The sequence below is a fragment of the Balaenoptera musculus genome, chromosome 1, assembly GCF_009873245.2.
Source record: "Balaenoptera musculus isolate JJ_BM4_2016_0621 chromosome 1, mBalMus1.pri.v3, whole genome shotgun sequence".
In the NCBI taxonomy this organism is placed as follows: domain Eukaryota; kingdom Metazoa; phylum Chordata; class Mammalia; order Artiodactyla; family Balaenopteridae; genus Balaenoptera; species Balaenoptera musculus.
This window is the reverse complement of record NC_045785.1, coordinates 145,932,639-145,945,194: the sequence shown is the minus strand read 5'-3', so window position 1 is coordinate 145,945,194 and position 12,556 is coordinate 145,932,639. Positions and strand designations below refer to the sequence as shown.

The window sequence follows — 12,556 nt, the reverse complement described above, 5'->3', positions numbered from 1 at the left end:
AAATAAAAAACATAAAAAGCAGATACAGGTATTTAAAAATTACAATAATCTTGGCCCATTTAGATGTGGGCAAAACAATTAACTCATCACCTGAGGTATTCGCTCTAGTTTTAAAGCCAGAGTTTTTAATGACTCCTAAGTAACGTATAGAAGGTTAAATCAGATTTACTACCCGTTAAGAAGTAGGGATATAAAATGTACTTAATAAAGTCTTTCTTTTTAATTTAAAGAGGGTAAGCTTCAGTGTTTGTGAAATTTCGTTCGTATCTATAAATGGTATATTTACTATATTTAGTGTATATCTGTTTTCCTTCCTTTGTTTTCCTGTACTTTGTTTCTTTGTCCTCTTTTGCAGGTACTGTACTAAAATAGAAATAAAACTTACTTTGTTTATACTTATTTAAATGTAAAGTTCATCATATTCAAAATAATTAATTTTTTCCCCAGGTGCTACAAAGTACACCGATAAAGACAATGGAGGAATGCTTGTATGGTCTCCATATCACAGTATCCCAGATGCCAAATGTAAGTTTTCTGAAATTGAATGTTTATGTCAATAGGGAATCTATCAACCAATTCAAAATGCAACTTATATTTGTTTTTGGGTCTCTTAGATTCTCATAAGAAATCAGTTTGTCTTTGTTTTGTTTTGGTTTTTTGATGGAGCTTGTTATGTTAGAATGTTTTTCCTTTTGAAAGATAGTGGGTTGATCATTCCAATTTGTGTCAGGCCCAGGAAGACTGAAAAAACCTAGGATCTGATGGCATTGCTGCTTAAATCCTCAAGCAGGGGAGGGAGTTACTATGTAGACATCTGCACAGGCTATTCCTCAGTATATGAAGCTGTAAAGAAATGCCTTCAAACTTCCAAGAGCCCACTATCATTACCATTTTAAAGAGGAAAGGGGAAAGAACTGACTTCAGCAGCCATCAATCAGGTCATCTTTGTGCTCTCCATTTCTGGACGGAGACCTTCTGGATCATTGACCATGCACTTCTTGAATCATGGTGTGGCTTTAGACTTCAATGTGATGTAGCGGACCTGATCCTTTGCGGCACATCAGATATAGGAAACGTGCAGGTAACAAAACTAAGATCCCCACCCCTCCATTCAGTTATCATTTGATTTATTAAAACAAACAAACAAAAACCACTGAACAGCTATTCTAGTGGCTGTAAAATAAGCTTGTCTTTTAAAAATATTTACTAAATCTTAAAGATGTCCCATGATGGTTTATTTAGTTTCATGAAAATTAATGATGTCCTATGTATCATGTGCATAGTAAGTCTAGTCATACTTATTGATGCAGTAAGAGAACTAAAAATTGAAAACGGGGTATTATTCTGCATACCTGAGAATTCTTCCTATTTAAGAGCTTCAGAATACCAGCAAAAAGTCTAGCTGGTAAAGTAGGAATTATATGCCCTTGAGGTATTCTTAACAGAAAACACAAAATTGTACATTCTGTGTACTGAGAAACCTGAAAGAGACGATCAGGTTTTTTGGTTCAATCTTCATTATAGGCAGAGGTTTTCAGTCACAAACTGAGCATTAGGGTGTCATTGGTTTTTGCTGTTTTAGCACTGTTTTATACAATGGTGCATTTCTTAGCAAAATGGAAAACAAAATTCAGAAAGCCAACATGTCCTGGTAGTGGTGTGTCCATGTGGAATATCCAACTGAAGGTACAGGGCAGTGACTTTCATCCCTGGCTGTGCTTTGGAATCACTTAGGGGAACTTTAAAAAAAATTCTATTGATGTCTGGCCTCTACCTCAAACTGATTAAATCAGAAATCTTGGGGGTGGAACCAGGACTTACTTTTTTAAAGCTCCCCTACTGATTCTAATGCATAGCCAGGGTTGAGAATCACAGGGTGATTGGTATTGTTCAGCCTTCTATTTATAGGACTATAAGACATTTTTGTTAATCAGCATGTGTTTAGACCTGTCATATGTTTAAGTACTATGGGTTCTAAATAGAATATAATATTTGGATTTTCTTCATCAAAAGCTTCCAGTCTTAGGGAGATATAATAACATCCATAAAAATTAGTTGTTAATCTAACAGCATTATTGTTATAATAGCATATTTATATATTAAACTGTGCTGTACTATTAATAACAGCAAACTCTTAGAAAGTACTTAAAATGGGCCAGATGCTGTTTCAAGCACTTTACGTATATTAGCTCATTTAATCCTAGGAGGAATAGTACTAAATATAGTACTATTTTTATCACTATTTATAGTGAGGAAACTGAGGTACAAAAAGGTCAAGTTAATTGCCTAAAGTCCAAAAACAAGTGACAGGGCTGGGAACCAAGTCCAGGTAGACCAGCTGTTCTACAATCAGAATTCTCAACCACTGCTTCTCAAAAATGTGCTTAAAGAATTTATTTATTTATATATATATATATTATATAGGATCAAGAAGGACTTAACGTAAAACTGAGTCCTGCTGAATGTGAAGTGGCAGATTTCTTAGCAATGAAGCCTTGAAATAGCCAGTATATATATCATCATAGAAACTGTGCTTATTTAAACACCTCTACTGGCTTGATTACAATAATTGAGGATGAAGAAAAATGGAATAGTCAAACATCTTTTGTATAGCTAGCAGGAAGAGCTGAAGAAAATTTTAGGGATTCTGAAGCATATTTAAATTGTTATTATGTATAGCTGGCAAAACTATAGATAAACCATCCTTTATACTGTAATCAGAAACGGGAAGGTAAAAGCTTTGGGAAAACTCTAAACATGAGATGGGGTCTTAAATAATTAAGTCTCTTCAAATAAAGACTGCAATAGAAGTTACCTAATATTTTATACTGTAATTAGGCTTTATTGGCTAACCACAGATTGGTCTTTTTTTTAATACAAAAATAATTTTAGTAATGTCAGTGAATTTAATAAGTAGATGCTGTATGGTCACAGAGATAACTCATACTAAGTAAAATTTTAAACCAAGTGAACTTCTGATCCTGGTCATAGAAGTGAAAGTCTTTTTTATAGTATTTCATGGAAAAAGACTTTGGCTATTTTTTTACCCCTAGAGTGTAATTGTTTTTAAACTTTGCTTTGTTAAAAAAAAAAAAAAGTCAACCTGGGCAAATGAAGTAAATGAGAATAATTAATTATATAACATTGTTTCATTACAGTGGATGAATATATTGCAATTGCAAAGGAGAAACATGGCTACAATGTGGAACAGGTATGTAGAGAAATATTTTAATATTAAGGTTTGCCTCAGTATTTATCAAATCCAAAGAACATCTCATGATAGTTTCTGTCTTAAGAAAGTGCATAAGTTCAACCACCTTTATAGATACTACAGAAGTCCTAGCAAAGTCTGACCTTTCATCATCAAGGATTTTGCTTTTATAAACATTATTTATCTCAAGGCCTTGAACATTTTTCTCTCGATACCTCTGTTTCTTATCTGTTTTGAGTTCTTAAAGTATCTGAAAGCCTTCAGGATTACTCTAGAGATGCTCAAGAAAAAGGGAACATTTTTTTAAGTAGAGGTAATTCCCTTTGACTTTTTAACCTAAAAGACCTAAAAGTTAAACTTTTTATTTAAAGAAATACTTAAGATTTTTAGATTTTGAAGGAAATAATTCACAAAGGGCTTTAAAAAAAAGATTAGGGGCTTCCCTGGTGGCGCAGTGGTTGAGAATCTGCCTGCCAATGCAGGGGACACGGGTTCGAGCCCTGGTCTGGGAAGATCCCACATGCCACGAGCGACTAGGCCCGTGAGCCACAATTGCTGAGCCTGCGCGTCTGGAGCCTGTGCTCCATCCGCAACAAGAGAGGCTGCGATAGTGAGAGGCCCGCGCACCGCGATGAAGAATGGCCCCCACTTGCCGCAAGTAGAGAAAGCCCTCGCACAGAAACGAAGACCCAACACAGCCATAAATAAATAAATAAATAAATAAATAATTAAAAAAAAAAAAGATTAGATAACTTTAAAAGGAGATATATATGGCATATGGTTCATTATCCCTAGTAATAAGGGAATGGAGAACATGGAAAAGTGAAAGTGAAATAGAAATTCTTAAATTTCATTTCGACTAAGTACAAAATCAACCTTTATCAGAATTAATATAAAGTAAGTGAATTTTCTGTAACCTGGATTATTAAGAGCTAACTTTATAGTTAGTAACATGATTAAATAATAGAAAGTCATTTCAGTGAAACTGAGATATTTATCTAAATGTAGTTAACTATTCTGTGGATTTTGCAGACTTTGATTACGTATTTTGTTTTTAAGCCTTGGCTTTCTTTTTAATATTTGTTTGAGAAGGTTAATCCTTCAAAATGTGACTATACATGTGTTCATTCTCATGTTCATTTTCAAGGAGTATTACCAAAGTACAGAAATTAAAAACTCACTATTTAAAAAGTTGCTGTATCTCTTCTTAAAAAATAAATCTTTATCCCCTAAATGATACTCTGTACCTTACAGTAAAGATAAAGGCCTACCGCTTACTTACAACAGAAGGGAAAGTTGTTGAATTGTTAGAAATTATCCATTTCAGGCTTTCCTATGATTTAGTAATAAAGTCATTGAAGTTATTAATATGCCTCATAATAATTCTTTGTGTATATTATGATAATAAAGAACATTAAAAAATATATGTGGTAAAATATTGTTAAAGTTGCAGTTGAGGTACCCTTACTTCTTAGAAGTATTTAGCCCATGATACACTTCTAACAGGTTAAAACATAAATATTTCTCCACTGAGTCTTGACTGAGCACTTCTAGTTTTGTGTTATAATTGATAGTCTCATTTAAGTATTGACTTACAGGTTATTTTTCCTTTTAACATATTTTTCAATACACATTGACAAATGAATAAATGTGAGTGAAAGTCTTCATATGAGCCTACAAACCTGCTTTAGTAATTATAGCCACTCTCCTCAGCTCACTTTTTCTAGATTCTACAGCAAATATGGTATGTAAGAACATTTACTGTTCTGAGGCCCTGATTAAAAGAAATAAATAAATGAGGTCTGCTACCTGGGCACCCCTGATTAAAAGCCCCAAACTGTGAGTGTATCTTCAGTTGAAGTCATAGGCTTAAGATTTTAACCTAATTTGTGTTTAACTCTCTTAAGTGTGATGGAACATAAGTCCATTAAAACCAAAGGGGAATGATTTCTCTTCAAAGGCACTTGGCATGTTGTTCTGGCATAAACATAACATTGAGAAGTCCCTTGCTGATCTCCCTAATTTCACTCCCTTTCCGGATGAGTGGACAGTGGAAGATAAAGTCCTATTTGAACAAGCCTTTAGTTTTCATGGGAAGAGCTTTCACAGGATTCAGCAAATGGTATGGTAATTTTGCTCTTACTGTGATTCATACCTGAGTGATAAACTTATTCTATTGTTAAACACTTCCTAATTATTAAATACAAAAAAGTTTTCCAATCTAATTTCAATTTTTAAAAACATTTTGAAATAAGTATATTTACATACAGTTTTATTTTCTACTATTCTAATGCATGATCATTATGTGCCATTTCATTGTAATAAATTAACATTTATTATGACTTAAGTATACGTTTAATAGAGTTATTAAATACGTTTGTCATTTCAGAAAAAAATCATAATTTCAATTTTATTTTTAAATGTTTCATTTTTCCAACATTAGGATTTTATTTTCAAATTTATATTCCTTTGGATATGAAAACCAATTTTTAGAAATTCTGTATTATTTCAACATTGTTCAGGTGCTGTTGCTTTTTTTTTTTAAAGAAAAGCTATTTCTAGTTGTTAAATTTCTAGTATTGTGTCAAAATAATATAAATCTGAGAAGTTGCTACATTAAACTCTTTTAACTTGAATGAATGGAAATTAGATAATGGTTGCAGATATATCTAAGTGTCTTCCATAATCAAAGAGAGCATTTTTAATTGGGAGTGTGTGTCATTGTTTGCCAGTATGACAAAGCAGTACATGATCATTAGTCATTTTAATACCCAAGACTTTATTTTGTAGCTTAAGTCTGTTTGCATCATTTATCATTTTAATTTTATCTCTCCTTTCCCTGCTCAGAATAAATAGGAATATTTATTTAGAAATGTGAGTGACATAGGTATGGTGGGGTGCTATGACTATAGCTGCATTTTTTAGCTCTATAATTCATAAAGGTACCTGGGAAAATATTTTTTGTCTATGCTTTTGTTTGCTAAGTATCAAAGAATAATAGAAATATTATTCATTCTGTTAATCAGAGTTTATGAATAAACTTGCTTGATATTAACATGATTTTTTTTTCAAGCTTCCAGATAAGACAATTGCTAGCCTTGTGAAATATTACTATTCCTGGAAAAAAACTCGATCTAGGACAAGCTTGATGGATCGCCAGGCTCGTAAACTAGCCAATAGACATAATCAGGGTGACAGGTGGGTTGAATGCCCTTATGTAGTTACAGGTATTGCTTGTATTTCCTAAGGCAGAACAATTATCACAATACAGTGTAAATGCTTCTTATCCTTACATTCATGTTTCTGCTCTGATGAGAAGAACTGAATGATCAGAAATCTTAATAGTAAGAACTCTCTTCAACTCTTTAACTGTTAATCATAGCCAGCAAACCTTGCAACTGAGTTATATGTGCGTTGTATTTAACTAATCACAAATGCTTCCTTTCAGTACTGATGTATTCAATACATATATTTAGAATATATTAAGAAATATATTCTCTGGAAGGTGGTCTTTCCACAGTTATCTGAGTAACTGAGGTCCGCATTATTGTAGCTGTATCTTTCTAGTAGTATAAAACATCCTTTTTTCAGTTCTCCACTTGGAACACATTTATTAATTTGATATAATACTTATTATTTCAGTTCTCCAGTTGGAAAATAAGTATTATATCAAATTAATAAATGTGTTTTTTTTCCCAAATGATATTTCTTTCTAAATATCTTTCCTATTGGGTCTCTGTTTTTTAGCTAGAAATGTTTGCTTAAATGATTCTATATACTTAAAAGGGTAAATGTTTCTAAACACTACAGAAATCTAAACTATAAAAGCTCGTCTTCCCAAGGACAACTCCTGGGGAATATTTAGTAAAATTATTAGCCATGTATATTGCAGTTTGATGAGAGCACTGGAATAGAATAAAAGGAAGTGAATTAAGTTTATTAATCTTTGGTTTTTTTCAGTGATGATGATGTGGAAGAAACACACCCAATGGATGGAAACGATAGTGATTATGATCCCAAAAAAGAAGCCAAGAAAGAGGTAATGATAATCATTAGGGTGCTTATAATTGTTCTACAAATCCACTCCAAAAAACGAATAGTACTTCATATTAAGAAAAACATTTTTATATAATGGGTTAAAAGGTAGTAAATTTCAATGTTAATTGGAGGTTTTTGGAAAAACAGTAGCATCTAGAACTCCAATTAGCCAGTGATTTAAGTAATTTTGGGGTTATCTCATCCACTCCGAAGTATAAAAGCCCTGCCACGCTGCCTATTCTTTTTTTTTTTTAAATAAATTTATTTATTTATTTATTTATTTATGGCTGCACTGGGTCTTTGTTGCTGCGCTCACGCTTTCTCTAGTTGCGGCGAGCAGGGGCTCCTCTTCATTGCTGTGTGCGGGCTTCTCATCGCAGTGGCTTCTCTTGTTGCAGAGCACGGGCTCTAGGCTCACGGGCTTCAGTAGTTGTGGCTCGAGGGCTGTAGAGCACAGGCTCAGTAGTTGTGGTGCACGGGCTTAGTTGCTCCGTGGCTTGTGGGATCTTCCCGGACCAGGGCTCGAACCCATGTCCCCTGCATTGGCAGACGGATTCTTAACCACTGTGCCACCGGGGAAGTCCCCATGCCTATTCTTTTTTTTTTTTTTTTTTTTTTATTTCTGGCTGCCCCAAGTAGCTTATGGTATCTCACTTTCCCGACAAGGGATTGAACTCAGGCCACAGCAGTGAAAACCCGGAATCCTAACCACCAAGCCACCAGGGAACTCCCCACGATGCCTATTCTTTAATCCATAGAAAAGAAGTAGAACCACCCTCAGGTAATACAATATTAGGTGTAGAATATTCTTGGAAAACCTTTAGTTTATTCCATGTTATAACAAATTATTAATTAGTACCAGGTATACTGATAGCAGTGAAAATCGAAAGCTGCATCAAAGGAAGAGATGGAAGAATCCCCAACTAGAAGAGCACTCATATTCCTCAATTTAATGATAATAATGATGACTTAAAATCATTAAAAAGAAAAGTTTTAAATTGATATGCATGCTCATTTATTAAGGCAAGGAATTACATAATTGTAAAAAAAATAGACCAAATGTTGATGGGTAAAGGCTTGTGATGTATTGGCAGCTGTGGAATAGTGAAAATAACATTGAAAATTGGAGAATCTGACTTCAGCCAATTTAATGACTCCCATTCCTCCTCTTAAGGAACTCAATGCCATGGCCCATTCTGGCCCTTGTCATCTTTCATCAATGAAATTTAATAAATCCTACTCTTAACTTGATATTTTACTGATTTTCTTGCTACTGCTAAATGTTCTCAAATTCCTTGATTCCTTCATTTCTTTTCCAAGTCTCCTTTTTTCCCTAAACCGTAGACCAAATGACCAATTACTTAAGTTGCTCTCTTCCCAGTATCTTTGACTCCCCATTTCTCTCACCCTTCTGCTATTCTTTCTCTAACCCTATAAACCCACAATGCTGGATCAGTTGCTATTCTTGGTCTGGTGTAGCAGGAGAAAATTGCACGATCATGTACATTGTTGCTACTTACAAAAAATAGTTTCCAATCTCAGTGTAGCCCTTATTACCTCTCAGTTTTTAACCTGTAATTTTCAGTTTTTTCCATTGGTAAAATTAAAAGGTTTGTTCTGACAATCAAAGAGGTAATACGTATAAAAGCACTTATTACAGTACCCAGTACATAATAAATGTTGAATAAAATTTATTATGTAAGCAACTATTTGAACATTCATCCTTTTCTACACATCACCTACCACCTCTCCACTCCCCTCAAAAAACTTAGCAGATAACTTCACTTTCTCCTCCATGGAGAAAATATCAAGCAGGAACGCCCTTAAATTCCAGCCCTTGCCCTAACTCTGTGCTGCCATACTACCCTTTTTATCTGAGTATATTTACGCTTAGGATGTTATATTAAAATTATTGTATTTTGCCCACTAAGCTGTGAACTCTTTGAAGTCAGGGCCTCAAGTAACACTGGAACACCTGGTATCCCCTAGCACTTTACATAGTACTCATTGTGCACTTCCTTGCTGGTACTTGATAGGATCAGATTTTTAAAATGTCACAAATCCAGTAACATGAAATTACTGAATGAACAGTCTGAGCTGAATGGCTCTCTCTCACAGTAAGATAGGTCCCTCCCCTTGTTCTGTATAATTTCACTGCTTGTTTGACCTATCTTATCCCTTCATATTGCCTCTAGGACCTTCTGTTTGCCATACTTTCAACCTTTTCATTGCAGCCCAGAAGTAAGCTCCAGTCTTTCATTTAAAAGCATGACTATCTCTCAACCAGTCTAGAAAGAATTATCCTCCTTAGCATTACTTCACTCTTGAGTTTGCTTCAGTCAGACTTCTGTCCCTTTACTTCACTGAAACTGCTGATAGGTCAGCAGTGACCTCCTAACTGCCACATCCAGGGACTGGTTTCTCAGTGTACTCTCCTTGTGCTTCCTGTATTATTTCAAGTTATTGACCCCTCCCTTCTTCTGAAAATCTCTTTTTGAGTTTTGTAACACCATTCTATGATTCCTGTATACCTTTTTAACCATTGTGTCTCAGTTTTACTGACTTCTTTTTCTCAATTACTCTGTTCATTTTGTCATTACCATTTTTAATTCTCTCTCTCAAATAACTGTAAATTTTGTTCTTCTCTCTTTGGTCTTCTAGGTGACTGCCTTATTTTTAGGTTCTCATCTCTTCCCTGAATTACTGACATTTTCTATCTTAATTTACCTTATCTCCATGCCTCCAGACTCTGCACCACACCTTCCAAGTCCATTCTTCACCCTGCTGCCAAAGCAATCTTTTTAAAACCAAATTTACTGTTTGCAACCCTTCCATGGCTTTGTCCATAGGATAAAACAGTCTTTCTAGTTAGGCATTCCCTGCCCCACCCCACTTATTTCGCATTACTAAGAGAGTTTCAGGTAAGTGTTTTAGTTCTCCCAGCTTTTGTTCTTTGTTGGTCCATTTTTTTTATAGAATTCCCTTTCTTCTCAAATCTGCCAGGCAAATTCCTCATAACTCTGCAACATGTAGCTTGTCTATGAACCCTCCTGTGCCTTATGTTGAATTGACCACCTCCTTAGTTTTCTTTAAATCCATTGCAGTACTCATTGAGCTAAGTGGTACTTGTTTACATCTGGTTTCCCCTCACCTGCCTACCTATCCCTGGGTGGTAAGCTCTTAAAGAGCAAGAATTGTGTCTTAACTACAGGGCCTGGTTGATAGTAGGCTTTCAGTCAAATTAATTTTCACAGATGAGAATATATGTTATGAATTCTTAATTACTGTACAAATATGAGAGATTAGGGATTTGGGTTTAGTTATGTAGGAAATGTATGTATGTGGAATACTGTTTTTTCCAACTATGAGAGATGGTACTTACACATTTGGTCTTTTGTTTGCCTGTGATCTCATCCTGTTAGCAAATATAGTGAGGGGAGTAAAAGTTAAAAAGTGTTAAAAACATACTGCAAGGTTGTGGTGCGAGACTGGCACTGTTTGTCAGCAGCTTCATTCATTTCTCTGTTCTTTCACAGATGATAGGGACACCACGCGGGGAATGATACTATATCATTGCCTTTAACACACATCTTTATAGCTGCTTCTGCATGTTGTTGACACATTATATGGAAAGGTTTTTATTTTTGACTTTTAAAAATTATGAACTATACATACCATAGACTGTACAATTTAAAGAATAATAATAAAACAAACACCAGCGTGTCCATGACTGAGCTCAAGAAACGGAAGTCTTTTGTGTATGTTTTCTTTATTGCACCCCTCCCTTCTTTCCAGTGGGAACCTCTATCCTGAAATTTATCAATTATTCACTCCCTTTTTTATAGTTTTATCACAAAGTTATGTATCTCTGAGCAACTCACATTTAGTTTTGTACATTTCAGACTTGACTTAAATGGAATCATATAGTATGTGTTCAGCTACCTGCATTTTTTTGTTGCTGTCCAACATGTTTTTGCAGTTCATTTTCATTGCTGTATTATAGTTTTCCGTTGTATGCATATGCCACAACTTATCCACTCTCTAATTAATGGACATCATTTCTAGCTTTTTATTATTATGAACAATACTGATAAGAACATATCCTGGATACATATATATAAGAGTTCCTTTGGGACAGTGGTTCTCAGCTAGGTTTAGTATTACCCACATAAAGGGCACTTAAAAATTATGGACGTGTCTTTGGTTGATGGGCACCACTGGCATATAATGGGAAAGGGATGCCAGCTCTCCTCAAATGCACAGCACAGATTGTTCCACCAAAATGCCAGCAGTGACTTAGTGAGTAATAATACCCTAGGATTGTTTGGAGTGGAATTACGCTATTTTAGGGTGTAACCATGTTTAACTTTCCTAGGTAATGGCAAATCATTTTCTACATTTGATGTACTTCTGTTGAGCTATGAGAGTACTCATTATCCATTTCCTTGCCAATACTTTATGTGGTAAGACTTTCAAGCTGTTAGAAATCTGATAACCTGAAATGGTATCTCATTGTGTTCTCATTTCGTTCATGAGATTACTAATAAGGCTGATTATTTTTCCATCTGTTTGTTGTCCATTATTGTGTCTTTTTTTAATGCTTATTTGTGTTTGTTTTTTATCTATTGGTTTGGTTTTGTCTTTTCTTAAAGACAATGTATAAAATTTTTTTTTCTTAATGAATTCCTTATATATTCTGGATACTAATTCTTTGGTTAAATATGTTGCAGAGATCGTTTAGCAGTTCCTAGTTTATCTTTTTTTACTCTCTTTACATGCTTTGATGAACAGCTATTTCATCAAAAGCATGTAAATATTCAAACTTCAATATTCTTCTATATTTTTTTCTTTAAGTTTTAAAGTTTTGTTTTTTACAGTTAAGTCCTTGATCTTTCAGTAATTAGGTTTTGTTTATGTTGTGAGATAGAGACCCGTTTTTATTTATTTGTTTTCTAATATGGAAGTGAGTTCATTTCTTTCAACTGGTCTGCCATGTCAGCTTCATCATAGATGAGGTTTCTCTATATGTATGGCTCTCTCGTCTGCTTCTCTTGTCAGTTATATATCCCTTGTCAGTCACACAATGTCTTAATTACTATAACTTTATAATAAGTCTTGATAGCTGCTAGGATGAGTCCCATTACTTGGTAGTGCTTCTAAAAGTGAAAGTCCTTGGCTATTTTTGGACTTTTGCTCTCAAACTTCAAAGTAAGAAAGTGCTACTTGATGTTCCGTTGAATCTACATATAACCTGGAGAGAAATGAAATCTTTAATTGTTTATAGATTAGTTTGCATTTCCTATATAG

The 12,556-nt window shown here is 34.4% G+C and overlaps 1 protein-coding gene across 6 annotated transcripts in view; it reads left to right on the top strand.

The window, feature by feature from the left end:
- The window catches only part of RCOR3 (REST corepressor 3), a 50,252-nt gene that overhangs the window by 8,124 nt on the left and 29,572 nt on the right, over positions 1–12,556 (top strand). For 3 of the 6 annotated variants that reach the window (XM_036844261.1, XM_036844252.1, XM_036844243.1), the window contains exons 3-7: positions 448–525; positions 3,159–3,211; positions 5,172–5,333; positions 6,285–6,409; positions 7,172–7,250. In XM_036844261.1, coding sequence (XP_036700156.1) covers positions 448–525; positions 3,159–3,211; positions 5,172–5,333; positions 6,285–6,409; positions 7,172–7,250 — 497 coding nt within the window. Of the gene's footprint in view, positions 1–443; positions 526–730; positions 1,082–3,158; positions 3,212–4,924; positions 5,051–5,171; positions 5,334–6,284; positions 6,410–7,171; positions 7,251–12,556 lie in introns of those variants that run through there. The other 3 variants (XM_036844287.1, XM_036844270.1, XM_036844277.1) reach the window with 3 other exon arrangements.